Below are 11,458 nucleotides of genomic sequence, written 5' to 3'. Positions count from 1 at the left end.
GGTGCTCACCAGCCTCTGCTCCGTGCTCTGGCCAGACAAGCAGCTCTACAAGGAGACAGGTGAGGTGCCCATGCCTTGCCAGGCTGTATCCTCCCAGCCCCCTGTGCTCTGTGTTACCTCCCAGCCCTCTTTTGCCCAAAGGAGGGGCTATGCTGAGCCCTGGGGCGCTGAGCCAGCCTGGCTGGGGTGCTGGTGAACAGTGGGTGAGTGGGTCTGTCCCTCACAGGCTACTGGAGCGTTACAGTGTTTGGCAGGAAGCATTGCTACCGCCTGTACACGGAGCACCTCAACGAGGCTGTGCGCTGGGTGTGTGCTGTGCAGAAGGTCATTGACAGCAAAGCTCCTGTCCAAACGCCCACCCAGCTGCTCATGCGTGATGTCGAGGTGAGCCCATGGCACCAGGCTGCCCATGCTCACAGCTGTGGGCAGCACTGGGATGGATGTTTGGGGCCTCACATACCCCAGGGTGGTGGTGGGGGTCTGTGCCGGGCCCCTCTGCAGCTGCTGCCATTGCTTTGCCCCGCCAGGAGCACAGAGACAGCCCCGAGGTTCTGGAGCAGATCTATCGCTGCAACCCCATCCTGCGCTACACCAGTGGCCCCCTCTACGCTCCCCTGCTGCCCTTCCCCTATGGCAGCCTGGACCAAAGCGGTGAGAGGCAGGTGGGGGGCACAGAGCTGGGCCCTACACTCTAAGCTGGCTGGGCTGGATGCTGTGTGGGGCAGGGGCCTGGCTGGCCCTGGGTGTGTGGACAGTGCCCAGCTGCTGGCAGGGGGTCCTGGGCAGAACCACAGAGCTGTTAACCCTCATTCCCATCCCACAGCCCCTGGCCCCCGCAGCTACACCACACTGCGTGACGAGGCTGTGAAGCTCTTCAACTCGCTGCAGCAGCTGGAGTCAGAGCGGGACCCAGTGCCGCTGATGCAGGGTGTCCTGCAGACCTGCCTGGACCTGCCGCCATTGGTGGATGAGATCTACTGCCAGCTGGTGAAGCAGACTACGGAGCCGCCGGCGCCAGGTGGGCAGGGCGACCTGCACTACTGGCAGCTCCTCACCTGCATGAGCTGCACCTTCCTGCCCTCCCCGCCTGTCCTGCGCTTCCTGCGCTTCCACCTGGACAGGTGAGTGCCAGAGGTGCCACCAGGGAGCTCACCAGGTGCTGCGTACCCCTCAGATCAGTGCCACCCTGATCATTCTGGCATTCTTGCAGGACAGAGAATTGTTTTCCTGGCTCGGAGATGGCCAAATATGCCTGCTTCATCCGAGAGGCGCTGGAAAAGACAAAGGGGAGAGAGTGTGTGCCCTCTCTGGAGGAGATCCTGGTGCTGATGCAGCGGCAAGAGATGATCTGCACAGTGCACTGCCCTGGGGTGCCCGCCTGCAGCGTGGCCATCAGTTCCCACACCACAGCTGAGGAGGTGAGGGGTTGTGGCTGTGCCAGGCAGAGGGCTGGGGACATTTTGGTGCACAGGGCTGGGTGGGAAGTGTGCGCAGCAGGTGAGCAGGGTCTCTCCCAGCTAAGCCATGGTGGAGAGGAGCCAGGGGCTGTCTGCCTTTGCCCACCATGACCTATCTGTGTCCCTTTGCAGCCCTGAGTGCCGTGGCCAGAGACACGTGGTCACCATCGGTTGCCTTTGTCTCGCCCAGGTGGCCCAGGAACTTGTGTCACGCCTGGGGCTGTCCCAGAGCCCCAACCTCTTTGCACTCTACGAGCAGTCCCGGCGACGGGAGCAGCCAGTGGGCAGTGCCACACTGCTGGCTGATGTCCTCACCAGGTTTGAAAAGTAAATGTCCTCCTATTCGCTGCCTTTGGAGGAGAGGGGCGGGGGCCATGGGTGGGAGGGGACAAACGGTGTGAGGTACATCCACAAGCTGATGGAGCCGGTCCTGTCTGCTGCAGCCTGGCTGGAGAGGACCGGGAGCAGGACCCACCCTGCCGGCTCTGCTTCAAGCACTACGGCTTCCTGGACACGGACAATGTCCCACGGGACAGCCTGGAGTTTGCCCTCCTCTTTGAGCAGGTGAGTGGCACGCTGGGGTGGCTGTACTGTGCCATGCCGTGGCGGCCATGCCGGCTCACTCTCCTCTCTCGCAGGCACACGAGATGGTTCTGCGGGGCTACGTGCCCACATCAGAGGAGACGCTGCAGACACTGGCGGCCCTGCGCCTGCAGAGTCTCAACAGCGACTTCTCCACCCACGCGCCCTTCCCGCGCCTGGAGGAGCTCTTCCCACCCCACGTGCTGCACGCCCGCTTGCCGCCCCCGCCCCACCGGCCCCCCTCCAAGTGCCGGGGGGCCCGGCTGCGCGCAGGGCTGCTGGCCGGCGGGCTCTGGGGTCAGGCGCTGGCCAAGCAGCGGGCGGAGCGGGACCAGCGCCTGCGGGGCCGGCTGCGCGAGGAGGGGGCCAGCACCATGGCTGCCATCGTGGAGAAGTGGAAGCTGCTGCAGGGCATGGGCCGGCCCGAGGCCATGGCTGCCTACGTGGCCTTGGTGCGGGAGTGGCCCGGCTTTGGCTCCACACTCTTCGATGTCGACCTGCACGCGGTGAGGCCCCGGCTGGGTGTGGTACAGGGGCAGCCCTGGCAGTGGGCAATCCTGACACTTCTCTCTCTGCAGAGCCCAGTGGACTCTGGGCCCCAGCGCCTGTGGCTGAGCATCGGGGCCAAGGCCGTCTCGCTCTACAAGCCGGGAGAGCCCGAGCCCTTGGACAGCTTCGGCTACGGCTGCATCTCCTCCTTTGGTGCCTCTGACAGCAGCACCTTCCGCCTCTCCGTGGAGGATCGAGACCTGCTCTTGAGACCTCCCAGGTAAGGGGCTGCCATCCCTCCACCCTCCCCTCTCACCAAGGGTGCCCTGGACTGACCCCCTATGCCTGCTCTACCTGCAGGTGGACGAGATTGCCCAGCTCCTCAACACGTACCTCGCCTCTGCGGGTGCCCAGCGGCTGCCCCGGCCCCAGGAGCCTCCCACCAGTCACCGCACCTCGGAGCCGCTGTGCTGCCCCAGGGGCTCTGCCCTGCGGCCGGGCCCTGGCAGCACCGGCCCCCTGTGGGTTCCTCCCACAGCTAGCCCAGCGGGTGTGGCCAGCAGGTGCTCCGATGGCCGGCGTGGGAGGGCCACCAAGCCTGGCAGCAAGTGGCAGGTCTGTGCTGGCCCCCAGCTGCTCCAGAGAGCAGGGGGGCAGGGGGTCGTGCTCCCCCCACTGCCATTGCCTTTCTGGCTATTCCCTTAATTTATTTTGAGCGCCTGCGCGCCCTACATCTCCCAGCACTTTCCCTGGTGGACAGCGGGGCCGCCCCGCTGCGGCCCCACAAACTGCCCCCAGGCCTGACCCCTTCCCCTATACCCTGGTGCCTTTGCCTCCAGCACTTGTGTTGCCTGGCCACTCTGCTCGTGCTCTGGGGGTTTTGCCCAGAGCAGAGAGTACCAGGCAGTAGTGCTGTGCCATCATCTGTCTGTCCGTCCTCTGGACCCACCCCTTCTGGAAAGCTGCGGGCAGCTTTAGCCAAGCTGCCGGGGACCCATGGGCTCCTCCTGCATGAGTGGCTGGGCTCTGCGGTGGCCCTGTGGCCAGGCTTATGTCACAGGGGTGGCTGGTGGAGTGGCAGCTGGTACGGCTGGGGCTCGGCCCCTCAGTGTTGCCTCTGTAGAGTTTGTTGGTTCTGTCTTGGGATGGGGGGGTTGGTTGATTGTTTTTCTAAATAAATGCACAAAGGAAAGGCTGAGCCTCCTGTCCTGGAGCGTGGGCTGACAGCGGGAGGCTGGGACAGTCAGATCCCTGGGGCAGCCAGGGCAGCAGGGCCTGGGACAGGCAGAGGGGAGGAGCAGCACAGCATGTCCTTGGGGGCAGGGACTGCTGTCCCTCTGGTCATTGCCAGGCGACCTTTGGCATTTCACCAAGAGCACAGGCAGCTCCAGCTCCCCGGCAGCCCCTGGCACTGGCTGCTCCGGCGGGGGGAACTGCCCCAGCCACGGGGGCCGCTGCCAAAGAGGGCGTGGGAGCCCATGCTGCCACGGTGGCTGTATTTTTAGTCGCCTGCTCTGTGCCCCAAAGGGCAAGAGGAAAATGCTAATTTTCACCTTGGGCTGCCTGGGCTTGGGATGGCACTAGCACTGCCCCTTGTCCCCAGCCCACAGCCCAGCTCCCACAGGTCAGGACCAGAGCTGCTGTGTCCATATCAGCTGACACTGTACGGCCTCAAGCCCGTCCTTCCTGGTGCTGCTGTCTCCTGCCTCAGATCCTGAGTGGTGAGGGCACCCCCAGCCCCTGATGGCCCACCCCTGCACAGGGCCTCACTCCTGTGAATATCCCTGTGGGTGCCGTGCGTTCTGCGGGCAGGGCGGTGCCGGTCCCAGCCCTGGTCAGCCGTGCCGGCAGGTCCTGCCAGTATTTCTGGCTCTGCTGCAGCAGTTGCCCAGTGCTGCCTGGGCCCCGTGGCACTGCCAGCCGGGGCAGAGCTGGCCCTGCACACCCCAGGACGTGTGGTGAGCAGTGGCCATGGCTCCTGTGCCGGGGCCAGCTGGCTGGCCAGACAAGGCAAGCACCAGCCCCAGTTCTCTGCATCTGGCTTCCCTGCCTGGCTGTTCAATCTGGAGTCATGCAGGCAGCATCAGTGCAGGAACAGCCTTTATTAAAGCAAAATAACCTACAAAAATATAGATACAGCCCGTGCCCCAAGCCTGATCTGGCCAAGGAGGAACAAGGCTCCTGCCCAGGGCAAGGACTAGCTCAGCCACACGGAGCCTTTGGCCACGGGGGTTGTGTGCACCCAACTCAGGGGGCCAGGCCTGTTCCCAGACTCGGGGTCACTCTCCTCCTCCTTACAGCAAGTGTTGCTCCCACAGGCAGAGGTTCCCTCCCAGCAGAGCGCACAGCTGTCCCAGTCCTGTCCTGGGCCAGGACACACGGTGGGGCGGGGGCTGACCCCGCTGAGGAGCTGCAGGCTCCCTGCAGAGGGCCTTCCATGTGCGGCCGGCGCGAGGGCTCTGCCGCGCCAGGCAGCGCTGAGGGGTGATAAACGTGGGCACGGCAGAGACGAGCCCTGCCAGCGTGTGTGGGGGTGGCCATGGGACCTTCCTGTCTCCTGGCAGGGCACTCACTGTTCCTGCGTGCCCCAGGAGATGTAGTCAGGGCGTGTGGCTGCATGATACTCATCGATCAGCTGCTGCACAATCTCCCGGGAGTTGTCCAGCTCGTCGAAGTTGTCCTTGAAGATGTCCTCCTTGCGGAACTGCTCCAGGAAGGCCTCTCGCTTGCGCAGTTTGTCATACTGCCGGCACGTCCGCTCAAACAGCTGGAGAGCAGCACAGGGTCAGAGGGACCAGAGCTCCCAGGGACCCTCCCCAGCAGGACTGATGGAGGGACCCTGGAGTAGACCTGAGCCTTGCTGGGAGCCACCCACCCTCATCCCTGGCTTTGTGACAGGCCCAGACTGAGCAGACACAAGGTCTGGGGCTGCAGGCCCGGCGTGGTGAGGGAAGGACTCACCGAGGAGATGTTGGTGTGGTTTGCCATCATGAGCCCACTGACGCGGTGAGCGGACGGCAGGTAAGGGGACTTGCGGGACAAAGCCACCTGGATGCTGGCAGGGCCCCAGGGGATGAAGTTGGCCAACTTCCTCTCCCGGATCCGCTGCAGACTCTTGTGAACCTGGTGGGATGAGAACAGCAAGGGGCAGCAGGGTGAGGGACAAACAGCTTGGCTGCAGCAGACCCAGGAGCTGCTCCTCAAAGGAGGCACAGCCATGGGAAGGGGACTTCAGCATGACTGCAGCCCTTCTGTGAGCCCAAAGCCCAAACAGGAGCAATCTGAAGCCAGCTCTCAGGCACTGTCTAGTCTCACCCCAGAATCCCTGCACAGACAGTGACCATGCTCTTCCTGGGTCACCCCTGCCATCAGTACCTGAGCAGCCATGGGAACTCACCTGTGTAGGATCCACTTCCCCCTGGATGATGTTGAGGATGGCAATGTAGCAGTGGTTGGTCTGCCTGTCTCGCCCTGTGGACACCATCACGTTTTTAGGCTGCAGCAACCTTCTCATCACGTCCAGGACTGTGGTTTTCCTCACACTGGCCACCTGCACAGGCCAGCCAAGGGTCAGAGGGAGCAGGTGTGCTGCTCCCTGCCCTCCTGCTGCCTGGTACACACACACACACACACAAGAACAGCTGCACCCTGGGAATGGAGTCACATGCAAAGACATGCAGGACAGGGAAATCCCAACATCACACAATGGGCACAGCCAACCAAGAAACAGAGTGTCAGTGGAGGCTCCAGCATGGGGGCTGTCTGGCCCTCACCCTGCAGCACAGCAGGGGCTGGGGGTGAAGCTCAGCTGAGAACAGAGGGACAAGAACCTGTTTTATGTTGTTCTGTCAAACATGGGTCCTGTCCCACTGCCAGGCAGGGAGCAGTGGGGTTCAACAGGAAAGGGGTTGTTCCCACTGCATGCCCTCCCTGCCTTGCCCAGCTCTAAGCCATGGGCAGTCTGGCCACTGCCCTCCCCAAGTGCTGTTGAGGCTTTGCCCAGCTGCTCCTGGCCAGGGGGGCCTCAGCCAGGGCCAGCACCCTGGCTACCCACATCAAGGACAGCTGGGTGAGGGGACAGCTCCCTCCTGCACTGGTTGAGCCATTGGCTGAGCCCTGTCTGCACTCCTCCCTTGGAGGACAGATCACACACTGATACCCTTTTCAAAGCCAGCAGTTTTTCAGATTTGCTTCTCTGAGAAACATCCTGAGGAAATGCACACAAGGAGAGGAGAAGAGCAGCTGTTAGTTCCTTCCGGACCACGGTGGGCCACTGCAGGTGAGCACCTCCCGAAACAGAATTGCCACTGGCACCTTGTTAGGGACAAGGCAAACACAAGAAGCAGCACTTGAAGTGCAGAGGGGTGGCAAATCACTCTCAGTTGAGCTTCAGAAGTGGCTGACACCTGTAGCCCACCATCAGTGATAATGAGCTTAATGTTTGGACCCAAATTGCCGAAGCTGATGGATGGCTCATGGGGGTGGCAGGACCACTCTCCTGGCCTTGCTCTCATCACTGCTAAGGGTAGCTTTCACCAGTCCTGACCACGATGATCTCAACAGCCACCCTGATGCATGCAGCAGGTAGCCTGGCACAAGCACAACTGCCTGCTTACGTCTGATTCATTGCACATGCGGCAGCCACATGGTGCGAGCACGTGGGCCTGGGATTTGGGACGTGCAGTGACTGCTCACACTGAGATGGGGCTGACAGATGTGAGTGTGGCAGCTTCTCTGCCCTTAGGGATGGGAAGGAGAGCCTGGGGCTGCCTTACCGACTGGTCGGTGGTGAGTGGCGTGTATCCGTCATGAGGAAGTGCAGCCGGGGCGTGGGGATCAGCGAGGCGATCAGCCCAATGAGGTCATTGTTCATGTACCCGGGATACCTGAGTGTGGTGGTGCTGGCAGACATGATGGTGGAGACCTAGGGCAGAGCACAGGGTCAGCAGAGTGTTGCAGAGCCTGTCAAAACCTGCCTCACGCAGACATGCCAAGGGAAGCTGGGGCGCCTGGAAGGGCACAGACCCTCGGTCACAGCTCCAGGGTGCCCACTGTGGAGCCCAGCCCATGAAGCAGGTTCAGACTCAACTGAACACAGCAGGAAAACCCCATGCTGGCTTCTCCTGAGGGAAAAGTCCTTCTCACCAGCTGGTTGATCTGCGAGAACGACGGGTTCTGAATGTGCAGCCGGTCTGTCGCGATCCGATTCAAGGCTGTGTTGTCCAGAACCACCTGCAAGAGAAACCTGGCTCTGTGAAGGGCCCCTGAGACGAGGAAGGGCACTCTTGGCCATGTGTCCCAGGGCACTGGTGGTCTAGCACAGGACTCTGGACAAGTGGCAGACACTTGAAACCACAAGCTGACTCATCTGTGGCACGTAACTGACACCGTCAATGGAACCTCCCATGTGCTCCCCACGCTCTCCCAGACAGCTCTGCCCCTGGGCCAGCAGTCAGCTCCAACAGCTCCAGTGCAACTGCTCCTCCACTGCCTCATGCAGGGACAGCTGTGGGGGATGAGACCTGACCAAAGGCCCTGGTCAGGCTGAAGGTGCTGCCTGGCTGGGGATGTTGTGGGTGCTGCAAATGACACAAGTGTTGCATTCAGGCAGGGACTACAGCACAGTCACACAGAGGAGCACAGCCAGTCCTCACTGCCTTGGGAAGATCTACTGCATCCAAGGCAGAAATGCCAGGCAGCTCTGCAGGGGTTAGCACCAGTGAGGGCCCTGGGGCCACATCTGCTTTGTTTGGGGCATGTTCATTGCTGCACCTGGGGCTCAAAGGCACACGGTGCTGGCCCCAGGATGGGCTGCAGCTGTGAGCTGTGGGACAGGGCTGGCTGCACCACGGGCCTCTTACCACACAGTCAGCATTCTGGGTCAGCCTCTTCAGTGTCAGCAGAGAGTTGTACGGCTGAACTACAACATCACTCATCTCATCCTGGTTTGGGAACACTGAGTAGGTCTCCACCAGTTTCTTGGGATACCTAGTGAGAAGTGCAGCATCTTAAGGGTTAACACCATCAAGCTGCACTCTCCCCTCCCACAAGCTGCCTTAGCAGTCTCCAGGGCTCAGGACAGGGTGAGTCACCAAAGCTGTAGCCAGAGTGGCTCCCAGGGAGAGAATCTGTCCCAGCAATGCCTACCCCAGCAGCACAGAAGCAGGCTGCCAGAGAAGCTACAGGGAGGCTGAGCCATCCACAGGCTGATTAAGCAGCTGCTCACAAGTCTTTCCAAGAGCATGCAAGCTGTAACAGGCCAGGATGGCAGCTCACAGCCTTCAGTCAGAGCCTCCCACCCTCCCCTGCACCGTCAGGGTGTCCGCAGGCAGCTGCCTGATAAGAACGGCTGAGGAAGACAAGGCTTGGACAGAACGAGTCCAGTTTCAGAGCCTCTGAAGTCCCCAGGCGTATCAGGAGCCAGCCTTCTGCAGGCAGCATGCCAGGGATTGCACAAGGCAGTGTTTGTGGGGGTGGTGGCTCTGAGTCAGCGCTCTCCAGCTCCAGGCAGGCTGCCCAGGCTGGGCCAGGCACTGCGGTGTGGGAAGGGGACAGGGCTGTGCTCACCTGTCATTCAGCCTCTCCAGGAGGTACGAGCCCAGCCCAGAGCCTGTTCCACCAGCGATGGAGTGGCAAAGCACAAAGCCCTGGGAGGAAGCAGAAGGAAGGTGCTGAAGGTGAAGCTCAGCCCCAGAGCAGGCAGACAATGTGTCACCTCCACTACCTCCAGCAGAGACCTGCCAGGGCCAGAGCTCCTCATGGCAGCTGGGAGCATGGATGCAGCAGAGACTGATCCCAGCTCTCCAGACCCCAGCAGCAACCACAGCTCGTCAGGCCACTTGACCACACAGTGGGATCTACATCTCTGCACATCCCACAAAGTGCAACAACTGCCCAGGAGCCCTCGGGATTCCTCCCACCCAGAACAGGATTGGAATAGTTCCAATGTCACCTCCACAGTCCAGTCCATCACAGGAAATAGAACTGCATGTTCTCAGCCCTTTCCTTCACACCCCTCCCTCCTTCTGGAATGACTGAGGCCAAGCTCCCACTGCCTGACCCTAGGGCAGCTCCCACCTGCTCAGCTCCCACAACAGGCACTTGAATCTCCTGCCAGCTTTTTTGGTGATGTTCTCCCTTCCCCTGCTGCCATGTCACAACCTGACATGAACACCTGGCAGCCCTGTCTGCACACAGGGTATGGATTCACATGGATAGCATAATGAAAAATGCCTCACAACCAAACAGTGAAAGAACTCTGGGGAGGCTGGCAGGTGGAGTGGGATGGACAGACCTCCTGTCCCTAGATCCCCTCTCCACATGTTCTGTGCTTAATCCAGAAGCTCACTGAACAAGTCTGTGCCCACAGGAGTGCTGAGCTCAACCTTACAAAGAGCAACCTGGCTGGGAAAACACCAGGCAGGGCCGCCAGATCCAAATCCCTTGTTTACTTACTTCCAAACTGTCACTCCCATCAGCCTCTCTGTCTATTATGTCAAAAATATCTTCATGGATCTTTTCTCCCTGCAAGAGAGATCAGGACTGGTTTTGTTTCTTTCTCACAGAACATAGAGAAGAGCTGCTCCAGCTCGGTGTGAAGCTGAGCCAGGGCAGACTGACACAGTCCCAGGGACATCAGTCCCTGCCAATGACAAGGTGTTCTTCAGAAACTGGGACTGAGCTGACATGAGGGAGCCAGGACAAAGCCCCAGGGCTGAAGAGCTGCCCTGTGTCTCACCCAGCAGCACGAGAGCTGGTACCTGCGAGAAGCCACTGGCCCAGTTGTTGCCAGCTCCCCCTCCATGCTCGGACAGGTAGATGTTTTCTGGGTTGTAAAGGTTGGCATAAGGGGAGTTGAGGATGGAGTGGATGACACGGGGCTCCAGGTCCAGCAGCACAGCCCGGGGGATGTAGTGTTCATCATCTGCCTACAATGAGAGCAAGAGGATCCTGATGCTGCTGCAGCTCAGTGCCACTTCTACTGCCAGAGTGAGAGCGACCCCCTGGCTGCAGGTGAGCCCCACATGGCTGGGCCTGGTGAGAAGGAGGAGGGAAGGAGAGAGGCTGGTCCTGTGCAGCCTATCCTCAATGCAGCATCTCTGTGCCCCAGAACACTCCCAGTGCAGGAGGGGGGGAACTCTTCGTGCTTACATAAGACACTATCTATGGCAGCCACAGCCTCGTGCCTCTGCTCCGCCTCCACAGCGCTCCACTAACAGACCGGGAGCGCAGGCGGGAGCCCGGAGCTGGCTATAAACAGGAGCCTGGGCTGAGCCGCCGCTCCCACCAGCACGGTCAGCGCCCGCCCAGCCGTCCCTGTGCCCGCAGGGGATGCGCAGTGGGTGCATGAGCCCAGCTGCACCTGCCCGGGCACGGAGCCCCGCGGGGAGCAGGGCAGCACGCTTCCCGCGGTGTGCCCGCCCCACCTGGGGGCCGCCGGTACCTGGTAAAAGAAGACGTCCTTGCGGTCGGTGCCCTCGGTGGCGAACTCTTCCACGATGCCCTCGGGGCTGATGCCGTGCTCGGCGCAGAGCTGCTTCCAGAACTCGAACCCGACTGCGGGGAGGCGCGGTCAGACGGGCCGGGCAGCGGGACCGGGACCAGGACCGGGACCGGGCAGGGCCCGGAGCCCCGGTCCACAGGCCCCGCCCCATTCTCCTGAAGCCCCGCCCCGTCCAGCCAGGCCCCGCTAACTGCTCCCCCCCACAGCATCCCGACCCCGCCCGGTGCGCGTTCCCCCGGCCCCGCCACGGCCGTGGCGCACTCACTCTGGTTGCCGCACTGGCCCAGCTGCAGGGTGATGATCTCCCGCGGCATCGCGGCCGAGGCTCCGCTCCGCTCCGCGCCCCGCCCGCCTCCGGTACCACCGCGTCTCCCGCCGGCGCCAACGGCAGTGCGCGTGCGCACTGCTCACTTCCGGGGCAGCTCCG

General features: G+C 61.8%; 2 protein-coding genes across 2 annotated transcripts; one reads left to right on the top strand and one right to left on the bottom strand.

Moving 5' to 3' along the window:
- Positions 1-4: 4 nt before the first annotated feature.
- Positions 5-3,070, top strand: LOC117006270 (pleckstrin homology domain-containing family H member 3-like; the record flags this gene model as incomplete). The annotated part of the gene is given in 12 exon segments (XM_033078646.1): positions 5-59; positions 227-384; positions 528-651; positions 824-1,121; positions 1,211-1,418; positions 1,648-1,784; positions 1,901-2,021; positions 2,096-2,545; positions 2,618-2,792; positions 2,795-2,808; positions 2,889-2,978; positions 2,981-3,070. Coding segments are annotated over 12 exon segments (1,920 nt in total), but the record flags the coding sequence as incomplete, so codon positions are not given.
- A 1,541-nt stretch (positions 3,071-4,611) lies between these two features.
- On the bottom strand, positions 4,612-11,426 carry LOC117006688 (tubulin gamma-1 chain-like). Its single transcript, XM_033079245.1, is given in 12 exon segments — positions 4,612-5,295; positions 5,490-5,651; positions 5,926-6,078; positions 7,304-7,335; positions 7,338-7,452; positions 7,674-7,760; positions 8,390-8,516; positions 9,096-9,175; positions 9,984-10,052; positions 10,289-10,456; positions 10,972-11,084; positions 11,297-11,426. Coding segments are annotated over 12 exon segments (1,353 nt in total). The 5' UTR covers positions 11,346-11,426; the 3' UTR covers positions 4,612-5,097.
- Between the last annotated feature and the right edge of the window lie 32 nt (positions 11,427-11,458).

The sequence above is a fragment of the Catharus ustulatus genome, chromosome 23 (genome assembly GCF_009819885.2).
Source record: "Catharus ustulatus isolate bCatUst1 chromosome 23, bCatUst1.pri.v2, whole genome shotgun sequence".
Classification (NCBI taxonomy): Eukaryota; Metazoa; Chordata; class Aves; order Passeriformes; family Turdidae; genus Catharus; species Catharus ustulatus.
Note: the sequence above shows the minus strand (reverse complement) of the source record. Positions and strands in the feature narration are given on the sequence as shown.